Source organism: Bombina bombina, chromosome 2 (genome assembly GCF_027579735.1).
Source record: "Bombina bombina isolate aBomBom1 chromosome 2, aBomBom1.pri, whole genome shotgun sequence".
NCBI lineage: Eukaryota > Metazoa > Chordata > Amphibia > Anura > Bombinatoridae > Bombina > Bombina bombina.
The window spans coordinates 189,530,779-189,543,846 of NC_069500.1; the positions used below are offsets into that span (position 1 = coordinate 189,530,779).

At 41.6% G+C, this 13,068-nt stretch overlaps 2 protein-coding genes across 2 annotated transcripts in view; one reads left to right on the forward strand and one right to left on the reverse strand.

The window, feature by feature from the left end:
* POC5 (POC5 centriolar protein) overlaps positions 1–13,068 on the forward strand; it is a 295,101-nt gene that overhangs the window by 274,777 nt on the left and 7,256 nt on the right. The window contains exon 12 of the mRNA XM_053701388.1: positions 6,513–6,692. Coding sequence (XP_053557363.1) covers positions 6,513–6,692 — 180 coding nt within the window. The remainder of the gene's footprint in view (positions 1–6,512; positions 6,693–13,068) is intronic.
* The window catches only part of ANKDD1B (ankyrin repeat and death domain containing 1B), a 274,509-nt gene that overhangs the window by 38,611 nt on the left and 222,830 nt on the right, over positions 1–13,068 (reverse strand). The gene's annotated exons all lie outside the window — the stretch shown is intronic.

Genomic DNA, 13,068 nt, shown 5'->3' on the forward strand with positions numbered 1-13,068 from the left:
CAACTAGCGTTTTTTACGGTTCATGTTTTTCACTGTTTGTGCCGCTCTGGAGTATGTTAGCCTACTGGGAGGAGTTACCTTGCTGTTTAGCTGTCTTTTAGCGGAGATAGGGAACATACGCTTTTATTGTGCCACAGTTTACCTTCTCTGACGATCATGTGACTTCCGGCTCTCTGTAGTATCGGAGCGAAGTGGCGTCACAGCTTTCCTTCATTCTCCTGTGTCTGCTCGATAAGCTAAAGGAGAATTGTGGCTGATGGTTTTTCGGTTCTCTGATATACTTTTCTGGGTACGGTAGGAGCACCTCAGAGGTGTTTAATGTTTTTGTCAAAACCTGTCAATGTCTATTTGGATTAAAGAGATTTTAAGTGACAGTAGCCATTTTATTTATTTTTCTCTCTCAGTTAATTTTGGGATTTTTTACTGTGCTGTGGACATGGATCAATCTGCACACCAGATAGAGGACAATGTTGCTTGTGACAGATGTTTACTATGTTTGGAGGCACACATTGTTTTGCCCATGCAATGCTGTGCTGCTTGTTTAGCTAGAACCACAGAGTATAAAAGTAAAATTTTGCCCACTGAGCCAAATGTCTCTCAGGATGATGCTGTTCAGGCATTCTTTCTCCTCGTATGTCCCAAGCCTCTATGGCGTCACATGCAGTGCCCTGCCGTTCCTCTCAACCTCCTGGAGGAGTTTATTTCCCTGCAGAAATTGCTGCTCAGTTATCTTCGCTGGTATCTGCGGCATTATCTGCTTTTCCTATTTTAGAGAAACCGCAAGAGTAAAATTAGAGATTAAGATAGTAAGGTTGCTGTTCCAAACACTACTACTCAGGTTGCTTTCCCTCATAAGTCTGATGAGGAGGATATGTCAGTAGCCTCTGAGGGTGAAATCTCAGATTCGGAAATTATAATTCCTTCATCTGATGCTGAAGGTAGTAACCTTTTAGATTTAAGCTTGAACACCTTTGTGTATTGTTAAAGGAGGTTTTGTCTCCTTTGAACGACTCATACTCCTGTCGTTGTCAACCCTAAGAAATCTAGTAAACTTAATAAATACTACAATGTTCCTTCCACTGTGGAAGTGTTTCCTGTTCCTGACCTTGCAAAGGAGATTATTGCACAGTAATGGGAGAAGCCAGGGATATCCTTTTCCCCGTCTCCTGTCTTTAAAAAGATGTTTCCGGTTGCTGACTCCATTAAAGATTCATGGAGCACGGTGCCTAAAGTAGAAAGGGCCATTTCTACTCTGGCTAAGAGAACTACTATTCCTATAGAGCATAGCTGCTCTTGGAAGGATCCAATGGACAAAAAGCTGGAGGCTTATTTGAAAAGGATGTATGTTCATCAGGGTCTTCAATGGCAACCTACAGTTTGTATTGCCACCGTGTCAAGTGCGGCATCTTATTGGTCTGATTCTCTTCAGATAGAGACTCCTTTGGAGGAATTTCAAGGCAGGATTAAGGCTCTCAAGCTAGTCAATTCCTTTATTTCTGATGCTACCATGCAAGTTATTAAACTGGGAGCCAAGATATCTGGTTTCGCTGTGCTAGCCCTCAGGGCGTTGTGGCTCAAATCTTGGTCAGCTGATGTTACTTCCAAGTTCAAGCATCTGGCGCTTCTTCCTTACAAGGGTAAGACCTTGTTTGGACCTGGACTGGCAGAAATAATGTCTGATATTACTGGTGGAAAAGGGTCTTTTCTACCTCAAGACATGAAGAATAGACCTAAAGGACGTCAAAGTAATTTTCGTTCCTTTCGTAACTTCAAAGGAAAGTCTTCCTCTACCTCTTCTAAGCAGGGACAGTCCAACTCTTCTTGGAAACCCAGTCAGTCTTGGAACGAACAAGCGGAAGCAATCTAAGAAACCCGCAGCTGAGTCTAAATCAGCATGAAGGGTTTGCCCCCGATCTGGGATCGGACCAAGTGGGGGCAGACTTTCTCTGTTTTATCAAGCATGGATATGAAATGTCCCAGATCCCTGGGCTGTGGACATCGTATCTCAGGGTTACAAAATTTAATTCAAAGCTTTTCCTCCCAGGGCAGGTTCCACCTCTCAAGATTATCTGCAGACCAGATAAAGAGAAGCATTCTTGAATTGCGTTTGAGACCTTTCTTCCCTGGGAGTGATAGTCCCAGTTCCAGTAAGGGAACAGGGTCTAGGGTTCTATTCAAATCTGTTTGTGGTTCCCAAAAAAGAGGGAACTTTTCGACCTATTCTAGACCTAAAGTGTCTCAACAAGTTTCTCAGGGTACCGTCCTTCAAAATTGAAACCATTCTTCCCTTGGTCCAAGAGGGTCAGTTCATGGCTACCATAGACTTGAAGGATGCGTATCTTCATGTTCCCATTCACAGGGATCATCACAAGTTCCTGAGATTCGCATTTCTAGACAAATCCTTTCAGTTTGTGGCTCTTCCGTTTGGTCTTGCCACAGCTCCCAGAATGTTCTCAAAGGTTCTGGGGGCTCTTTTGGCAGTGATCAGGTCTCTGGGAATTGCAGTGGCGCCATACCTGGACGACATATTGGTTCAGGCGCCATCTTTTCAACAATCAAACTCTCATATAGAGATCTTGTTGTCTTTTATACATTCCAATGGATGGAAAGTGAATCTGGGAAAAGAGTTTCCTTGTTCCAGCTACAAGGGTAGCTTTCATAGGGACCATAATAGATTCCCTATCTATGAAAATATTTCTGACAGCGGTCAGAAAATCCAAGATTCTTTCCTCTTGCCTCTCTCTGCAGCCTACTGTTTGGCCATCAGTAGCTCAATGTATGAAGGTAATTGGTCTGATGGTCGCTTCCATGGACTTCATTCCCTTTGCTTGATTCCATTTGAGAGCTCTGTAGTTATGCATGCTCAGACAATTAAACAGAGACCATTGGGATCTGTCTGAGGAGAGATCTAGATCAGTCAACAACAGACTCTCTCCCATGGTGGCTTTCTCAGGAGCATCTGTCTCAGGGCACATGCCTCCGGAAACCTTCCTGGGTGATTGTGACCACGGACGCCAGCCTGGAACTTGTTAAAGGTGCAGGGACTATGGACTCGGGTGGAGTCTGCTCTCCCCATAAATATCTTGGAGTTGAGAGCGATTTACAATGCTCTGATGACTTGGCCTCAGTCGTCCTTAGCCCGGTTTATCAGGTTCCAGTCTGATAATATCAACTCAGTGGCTTACATCAACCAGCAGGGAGGAACTCGGAGTTCTTTAGCCATGAAGGAGGTGGCTCGAATTGTTCAGTGGGCGGAAGCTCACAATTGCTGTCTTTCTGCCATCCACATTCCAGGTGTGGACAACTTAGAAGCTGACTTCCTGAGCAGACAGACATTTTATCCTGGGGAGTGTACACTCCATCCGGAAGTGTTCTCCAGGTTAACCCTCAAATGGGGGATGCCGAAGTTGGATCTGATGGCGTCTCGGCAGAACGCCAAGCTTCCAATTTACGGTTCAAGGTAGAGTGATCCGCAGGCCTCCCTGATAGACGCTCTGGCGGGTCTTTGGGATTTCAGTCTGGCATCTGTTTCCTCTGTTTGCTCTCCTTCCACGAGTCATTGCTCGTATCAAACAGGAGAGAGCATTGGTAATTCTAATAGCTCCTGTGTGGCCTTGCAGTATCTGGTATCCTATATATGTCATCTCTTCCACCTTGGAGGCTGCCTCTGAGGAAGGACCTTCTAACTCTGGATCCATTCCTTCATCCAAATCTCGTTTCTCTGAAGCTGACTGCTTGGAGATTGAACGATTAGTTCTGTGTAAGCGTGGCTTTTTAGAGTCGGTCATTGACACCATTATTCAGGTTTGCAAGCCTGTTACTAGAAAGATTTGCCATAAGGTATGGCATAAATACCTTTATTGGTGTGAATCCAAGGGCTACTCTTGGAGTAGGGTCAGGATTCCTAGGATTTTGTCTTTTCTCCAGGCAGGTGGTCTGGAGAAGGGATTGTTGGTCAGTTCTCTGAAAGGTCAGATTTCTGTATTATCTTTTTTGTTACACAAGCGTCTGGAGGATGTGCCAGATGTTCAATCGTTTTGTCAGGCCCTGGTCAGAATCAGGCCTGTGTTTAAGTCTGTTGCTCCTCCTTGGAGCCTTAACCTGGTTTTTAAAGTTTAGAAAAGAATAAAAAACAGAGGCGCCAACATGGCTTAATATCGCCCAAACAGGAGAAAGTAACAGCACAGGGGAATGTGGATACTCACAGACATGAAGCACCCAGTTGGTGCTAGTAGAGCAGGCTGAAACTTCACAGTGGTCCAGCACACTGAATCCTTAGCGTAGAGACAGTCAGATATCCTCTGAAAATCCAATGTTCAAGTGCCTTGCCTCCTGGTGTAGCTGCTCACTAGCTGCTTTCTAGGATCATCATCCCCTTCTCTGATCAGTTTTTTATTCTTTTCTAGATCCAATATCAGGACAGCCATCCTTTGACAGAGTGCAGCCTCTACGTTTGAATTTTCAACACTTTGGATATACAGACAATCACAGTCTGTCATTTGACTTTATTTTATTTTATTTATATATTTCTATCCTATTGTTACTATTGACATTATTAATGTTGTTTTTATTATTGCTTATTGCATTTACTAATATATCATAGTTTTTGTAATTTTATATTATCTAGTTTTACATTCACTGTTACCTACTTGTGTTAAGGTTGTTAGCCTATCCTAATATAAGATCATATATTTGTACTTGACACAATTATATGTTCACTTTCTCAAATTGACACTTAGGAAGCGCCCCCTAAGGGTGTGGTGTGTTGTAGATCACACACACCACTCTCTCTCTCTCTCTCTCTCTCTCTCTCTCTCTCTCTCTCTCTCTATCTATCTATATATATATATATATATACTATATGTTTTTTAAAGTTTTGCAGCAGACTCCATTTGAGCCCTTGCATTCCATAGATATTAAGTTGTTATCTTGGAAGGTTTTGTTTTTTATTGCTATTTCTTCTGCTCGAAGAGTCTTGGAACTCTCGGCTTTGCAGTGTGATTCGCCTTATCTTATCTTTCATACTGATAAGGCGGTTCTTCGTACTAAGTTGGGTTTTCTTCCTAAAGTGGTTTCAGATCGAAACATTAATCAGGAAATTGTTGTTACTTCCTTTTGTCCTAATCCTCCTTCTCGTAAGAAACGTCTTTTGCATAACTTGGATGTTGTGCGTGCTCTAAAATTTTACCTACAGGATACTAAAGATTTTTCGTCAGTCTTCTGCCATGTTTGTTTCTCAGGAAAGCGTCAGGGTCAGAAGGCCACTTCTACTTCTCTTTCCCTCTGGTTGAGAAGTATGATTCATTTTGCTTATGGGACTGCTGGACATCAGCCTCCTTAGAGAATTACGGCTCATTCCACTAGGGCTGTCTCCTCTGCTTGGGCTTTCAAAAATGAAGCTTCTGTGGAACAGATTTGCAAGGCGGCAACATGGTGTCCTCTGCATACTTTTTCCAAATTTTCCAAATGTAATACTTTTGCCTCGACTGAGGCCTCTTAGGAGAAAGGTTCTTAAAGCGGTGGTGCCTTCTGTTTAGGTCTGCCTGTCTTGCTCTCCCTCCCTGTTAATTCCATGTCCTCTAGCTTGGGTATTGGTTCCCACTAGTAATTGGAATGACATTGTGGACTCTCCATGTCTTAAGAAAGAAAACAAAATGTATGCTTAACTGATAAATTTATTTATTTCCGGACATGAAGAGTCTACAACCCCACCATTAATTAAGAGCGTCATTTTTGTTAAACCTCAGTCACCCCTTCATCTTTTGTGTTATCTTCTTTTTCCATTTCCCTTCGGCTGAATGACTGGGGGTTATGGGTAAGGGAAGTGACACTTAACAGCTTTGCTGGGGTGCTCTTTGCCTCCTCCTGCAGGCCAGGAGTGAATATTCCACTAGTCATTTGAATGATGTTGTAGACTCTCCATGTCCGGAAAGAAATACATTTATCAGGTAAGCATACATTTTGTTTTCCTTTTGAGGGTGAGAGTCCAGGACCCATCTCTGTTTTTTGGGGCAGGTCCAGTTTTGCACTTAATTTGCCATGTTTTTGTCCTTTTTTGTTTTCTAGCTTTCCTTCTCTGCTTGGCCATATGCATAACTAGGGAATGTTGGTGGAGTAAATTTCTGCAATCTAGAGGTGTTTTGCTTCCTCCTGGTGGACAAAAAATATATGCCACACATGATGATTATTAAAGTATCTAAAAAAGTATAGTTGTAAGTAGAGAATTACAATTTAGCAAAATTGTATGCATAATTTCTAGGATTACTTGCAATTTAAATTAAGGAAAATAACACAAATGTCTGTTGGTAACCCATGACCTCAGTTTGACTTTGTCTTATACATTCATTGGATTTTTGGGAGCTCTCTCTCAAGATCTAGTAGCTTTCTATTCTCTCCCCCACCTTCTAAACATGAGAAGATACTTGTATATTATGTTTGGCCCAGCAAGTGACTGTCTCTCTGCTCTGCATTGCAGAATATAAATTACTATTAATGTTCTGTTTCATACTTAGCCCATTACAAGAGTTGTAACATCAGGTCAGCAGAAAGCTGGGAGAACTATAACCGCACGTGTTACTGCTCGATCAGATCTTGCGCAAAAGACTTTTAAGACTGGTAGCAATATATCATCACTGGGTGTTTCCCCTCCAATGGCCTCAGTAGTGGTTGAAAAGCATCATCCAGTTACACAGGTAAGTTTATTTTGCATTGTCTTAAATATTTTAATATTTAAGACCACCAGATAAAAAATACATAAACTAGCATATGCTTAACTTACATTTCTTTTTAATGACACGATGAGTCCACGGATCATCTTAATTACTAATGGGATATTCACCTCCTGGTCAGCAGGAGGTGGCTGAGAGCACCACAGCAGAGCTGATAAGTAGCTCCTCCATTCCCTCCTATTCCAGTCATTCTCTTTGCCTACGTTAGTGATAGGAAGTGGTAAAGTGAGGTGTTAGAAAAGATTCTTCAATCAAGAGTTTATTATTTTTAAAGTTGTGCAAGATTGTGCTGCTTTATCCTAGGGTGTAGCCGTAGTCCATATCAGTCTCTTCAGTAGAGCATTGGTGGCTTTAGAGCAATGGGAACTTGTGGGACATAATTCTCACTGCGCCTCACATATTCTGATGCTGCCCTAACCCAGTAAAACTGAGGGATTTTACTTAGGATTTTAGTTTATTTACAGGGCCATGGGAGGGAGAGGACCTCCTAAACCTGGGAACTGCCTTGCTGCCAGGCAGAAGAGGAGGTAAGTGCTAACTTTATTTCTGGGGGCAGAGGATCTCAGAAAAAGTTTGGGCACTTTATTAATTTAGACCTCATTGAACTTGGACTTACATTCTCCTTTTCTATTAGGAGACATTAGGGCAGTTAGAACACAGGCACTGGGTGGCATGTGTCTCATCTCCTGGCGGTCTCATCTAATAATAGAGCCGACCGGGAGATTTTATAATGAAACTTTATAATGAATCTTTACATTGTGTGTGGCAGAGTGTGTGCTCTAAGGGGTTTCTCTGTCAGGTAGAGCTCGGACTGAACACCTATTTAAACTGAAGCTGTTCAGTTTGTTCTCTTGTTCCCGGAGGCTATACTTAGTCTATGACTCCTGGGAGATCACATATGATCTTTTGTTTATTTACTTGGTAAACTGTTGGTGACAGTGTGAGGGTTTGCTTTATATCAGGCTAAGCAACTTTATTGGAAGTGTACTGTTTATCCCTTTACTCCCGGTGCCTTGAATTAGATAATGGCGACCGGGAAACGCCCACAAGGGGCGGAGCTTGTTAATGGCGCCATTGTAAGTTGCGCATTTCCTTTCCTAGAGCTTCCGGTTATCGGAAGGAGCGGAGGAACTTTAGATTTTGATTTAGCACTTTCCAGATGGCACCTTCTTCCTATTACTTCAGGTTGCAGAAGGAACGTAGGTGTTTGTGTCTGAAGTGCTTGCGCTTAAGATCAGCACTTTAGTTGACTTAAGGATACAGTACAGAGACTGTCTGACTCCTCAACTGGGTGCAAATTGAGATATAGAGGGAATTTTACAGTAAAGGGTTCCTTCTGTATATCTTTAACCTTTTATTTCATCATTAAAATAAAAAGGGGTTGCACTTGAACACTCTAAGACGCAATAACGTTTGTTATATGTTAAATTTTCATTAACTACCTAATGTAAGTCAGTAATAAAAAATTTAAAAAAAGTTGCACTTTAACATTTAAAGTGACAGTAACGTTTGTTATATGTTAATTTTTATTAACAAAAGGTTAATAATTTATTAATTATTCTTCCATATGTGAGTCAGGTGGATTATGAAAGTGTCCATAACATTTTAAACACATGCAGTGCCCTGCGGTTCCTCGCAAACTCCATCTTGAGTTACTGTACAAGACCTTGCCTTTTAATGTCATGGCGATATATCTTGCATTGTCTTCCTTTCCCATGCTACGGGGAAGACATCTGATGAAGTGTATTTAATTAGACACAGTGGTAGCTATTTCTAATATTTCTTCCATGAGCTTGTTGAGGAAGATACGTCTGTGATATATGAGGGGAAAGTCTAGGACTCTGTCTGGGTTATTCCTTTATCTGTTACTAAAGTTGTTTCTTTCAGTAATTTAAGTGGAGCACCTCCGTTTGCTTCCTGAGGAGGTTTTGACTTTCCTGAATGACTCCGACATTATTTGCGTAGTCAAGTCTAATTAGTATGTGATCCTCCATGGTGTACATAATTTTGGAGTAGCCGAAAGGACTACAGAGAAGACCGGGTTCACTTTTTTTCTCCATCTCCTAACGTTAATGGATATTTGCTGTGTCAGAATCTGTTGGGGAGTCTTGACTGACGGTCCCCTAGGAGGTAAAATAATGTATATACTTCAGGATTTACATAAGCTGCCTTCAGTGTGATCTTCACTAGTGTGGTGATATAAAAAAAAAAAGGCCACTTAATGTGTTAGACACTCTCTTGAAAGTAATCCAGAACTGGATAAGGGCCTTGAAGTTACAGATGCATGCCTTCAGGGTGAGATAGATTTTTATAATGGCCAGCAGTACGTTATGGTTAAGATCCTGGTCTGCGGCTGTCTCATCTAAAGTCTACAATTTTTTGGTGAGAGATAAATCAGAGTAATTTTATTTCCTTTTGAGTTTTCAAAGAAAATCCGCCACTCCTTTTTTCCATGCAGGAGCAGTTCAAGCCTTCCCGAAGGACCCAATCAGTCTTTAAATAGGGGAATGTACTTTAAAAAGCATGCTATTAAATCAAGGGCAGCAAGAAGAGCCGGCCTCCGATTTGCAGCATTCAAAATTAGTTTTGAGTTTCTTCCTTCTAAGGTTCTGTCTTTAAGGACCAGACAGAATGAGAGGCGCTCTTCCTCTTGTAGGGAGCTTCTCCGTCCTGGGAGTGATAGTTTCTGTCCCTGGTCCCCGAGAGGGAACTGTTAGACTGATATTATTCATGAGTCTAATCAAGATGGAAGCTATCATTCCATTCTTTCAGGAGTCCAGGAGGGTCAATTCCTGGCATATAGGAAGTGTTCCTACATATTTCTATTCATCAGGATCATTACAGTTTTAAAGGGTTTGCCTTTCTAGTCAAACCCTTCCAATTTGTGGTTATTCCCTTCAGTCTTGCTACAGCTCCCAAAAGATTTTCTCTGAGTTTTTGGGGTTGCTGTTGGAGGTGCTTCGGTTACGGGGCATTGCAGTGGCGCCCTATCGGGATGACATCCTGTTCCGAGACGGCTAGTTATAGTGGTCCGTAGATAGCTTAGCCACCTCGCAACCAGAGAGTTGGGAGTTTGTATTCAGCTGCAGCTGATTTTAAATGTTGTCTTCCTTCCTGCGATTCTCGGTTGGAAGGTGGATTTGAAAAATACTTTTTTTATTAGGATCTTTGTAATTTTTCTTACAGAAGTCAGGAAATTAAGGATTTCGACTCTGGTCTAGTTGTTGCAGTCCATTCCTTGACCATCAGTGGCTCAGTGCACGGTAGTATCAGGCTGATGATTGCCGCGTTGGATATCATCCCGTTTGGTCGGGTCCAATTCATTCCTTTCAGTTAAATATGTTCAAACAAGGTAATGAAGTTTATGCAGACTTGTCTCAAATTTTACTAGGAAGTAGGAGACAAGGAATTTTTTTTCTACAGTGGCTACCTCTCTGAAATAGTTTAGTGGCTAACACAACTGTTTGGAAAACAGAAGGTTGGGATTTCAGATCCTCCCATAGGTGCTGGTACTTTGAATTTGTTGCCAGACCATCTGTCCCAGGGATCCTGCTTTCGCAGACTGTCTTGGGTGATTATACCTATAATTGGCAGCCTTCTAGAATGGGGGCTGGGGATATCTAAAGGTTTAGGGAGTTTGGTTTCTGTCAGTCTGTTTTACCTATAAACATTCTGGAGCTGAGAGCGATCTTCATTGCTCTTCTGGCCTGGCCCCAGTTAGCCTCGGCCTAGTTTATCAGGTTCCAGTCTGACAACATGACTTCTGTGGCTTACATCAATCATCAGGGAGGAACGAGGAGTTCCTTAGTGATGACAGAAGTAGTCAAACTAATCCAGTGGGAGGAAGCCCACTCTTACTATCTGTCGGCAATCCACAGGTGTGGTCAATTGAGAATGCCAAACTCCTGAGATACGGGTAGGTCCAGGGATCTTCAGGCGGATCTGATTGATGCTCTAACAGCTCCTTGGATTTTCGGTCCAGCATACCTTTTTCCTCCGTTTGCTCTTTTTCCTCGGGTCATTGCTCGAGTCAAGCAGGAGAGGGCGTCGGTGATCCTCATTACACCGGCCTTGCCTCGCAGGATTTGGTATGCAGATCTGGTTGAGAAGTCATCTCTTTCACCTTGGAGACTTCCATGGAGGAAGGACCTTCTAATTCAAGGGTCCTTTCTTCCCCAAATCTAGTTTCTCTGACGCGGTCTGCTTGGAGATTGAATGCTTAATTTTATTTAAGCAGGGTTTTTCTGAATCGGTCATTGAGACCATGGTTCAGACTCGTCAGTCTGTGACCAGAAAGATTTACTATAAGATTTGGCAGAAATATAATATTGGTGCGAATCCAAGGGCTACTCTTGGAGTAGAGTTAGAATTTCTAGACTTTTGTCTTCTCTCCAAGAGGGTTTAGAGGAAGGCTTATCGACAAGTTCTCTCTAGGGTCAGATCTCTACCTTGTCTGTTTTGTTACTCAAACGTCTGGCAGCTGTTCCAGATGTTCAGTCTTTTTGTCAGGCCTTGGTTAGGATCAGCCCTGTCTTCAACCAGTTACTCCTCCTTGGAGTTTGAATTTGGTTCTTAGCGATCTGCAGTGGCCTCCGTTCGAGCACATGGATTCTTTAGATCTTAAGTTGTTATCTTGGAAAGTTTTATTTCTTGTGGCTATCTCTTCTGCTCGTATGGTTTCGGAACTCTCTGCATTACAGTGTGAATCTCCTTATCTTATTTTCCATTCGAATAAGGTAGTTTTGCGTACTATGTTGGATTTCTTTCTAAGGTTGTTTCTGATAGGAACATTAATCAAGAGATTGTTGTTCCTTCCTTGTGTTCTAATTTTTTTTCCCAGGCGGAACGTCTTCTGCACAGTTTGGATGTAGTTCATGCTGTAAAGTTTTATCTGCAGGCGACTAAAGATTTTCGTCTGTCTTCTGCACAGTTTGTGATTTTCTCAGGAAAACGTAAGGGTCAGAAAGTTAAGGCTACTTCTCTTTCTTTTTGGCTGAAAAGTATCATCCTTTTTGCATATGAGACTGCTGGACGACAGCTTCCAGAGAGAGTTACGGCTCATTCCATGAGGACTGTTGCTTCCTCATGGGCATTCCAAAATTAATTTTTAGTGGGACAGATTTGCAAGGCAGCAACTTGGTTCTCTCTTTTCTCTTTTTCAAAGTTCTACAAGTGTGACACTTTTGCCTCGGCTGAGGCCGTTTTTTGGGAGAAGAGTTCTTCAAGCAGTGGTTCCTTCCGTTTAGGTTTCCTGTCTTGTCCCTCCCGTATCATCTGTGTACTCTAGCTTTGGTATTGGATCCCATTAGAAATTACGATGATCCATGGACTCATCGTGTCATTAAAAAGAAAACAAAATTTGTGCTTACCTGATAAATGTATTTCTTTTTTGACACGAGTCCATGGCCCTCCCTGTTCTTGTAAGACAGGTCTTTGGTTTATGGTATACTTCAGGCACCTCTGCACCTTTGGCTTTTCTTTTCTTTCCTTAACTTCGGTCGAATGACTGGAGTAGGAGGGAAGGGAGGAGCTATTTATCAGCTCTGCTGTGGTGCTCTTTGCCGCCTCCTGCTGACCAGGAGGTGAATATCCCATTGGTAATTAAGATGATCCGTGGACTCATCGTGTCAAAAATAAAGTTATAAGGTAAGCATAAATTTTGTTTTTAATGAAAGCTTGTCAGTATACTTTAATGTTCTATTGGTTCTATAAGAAGCTACGCCTGTAAGTGGTTGTGGTATTTTACTTTTTTGTATGTTTTCTGTTTTATTTTTAACCATGAATTTCCCAACTTTGCCAAACTATATATTATACATAAAATATTAAAACAATTATGTACTGCTTTGCAAAAGATCTTCATACAAAGTAAATATTGCAAATGCATTTGAAACTGTCAGCGATGTTTGCAGAATTTTGAAATACCAGAGAATTTGAATCAAAGGAGGGGTACTTAAATGATACTTAGTCTAAACAATAAAATATAACTTACAAAGAATGAGTTGATAACCTAAATATGTACAGCTTAGATGAGAGAAGGAAGAGAGGTGTTATATGAAACTCTCAAGTGTATTAAAAGGACAGTCTAGTCAAAATTAAACTTTCATGATTCAGATAGGGCATGCCATTTTAAACAACTTTCCAGTTTACTTTTATTATTAAATTTGCTTTATTCTTTTGAAAGCTAAACCTAGGTAGGCTCATATGTTAATTTCTAAGACCTTGAATGCCGCCTCTTATCTCAGTGCATTTTGACAGCTTTCACTGCTAGACAACGCTAATTTGTGTGTGCTATATAGATTAACATTGTGCTCACGTCAGTGTAGTTATTTATGAGTTAGTA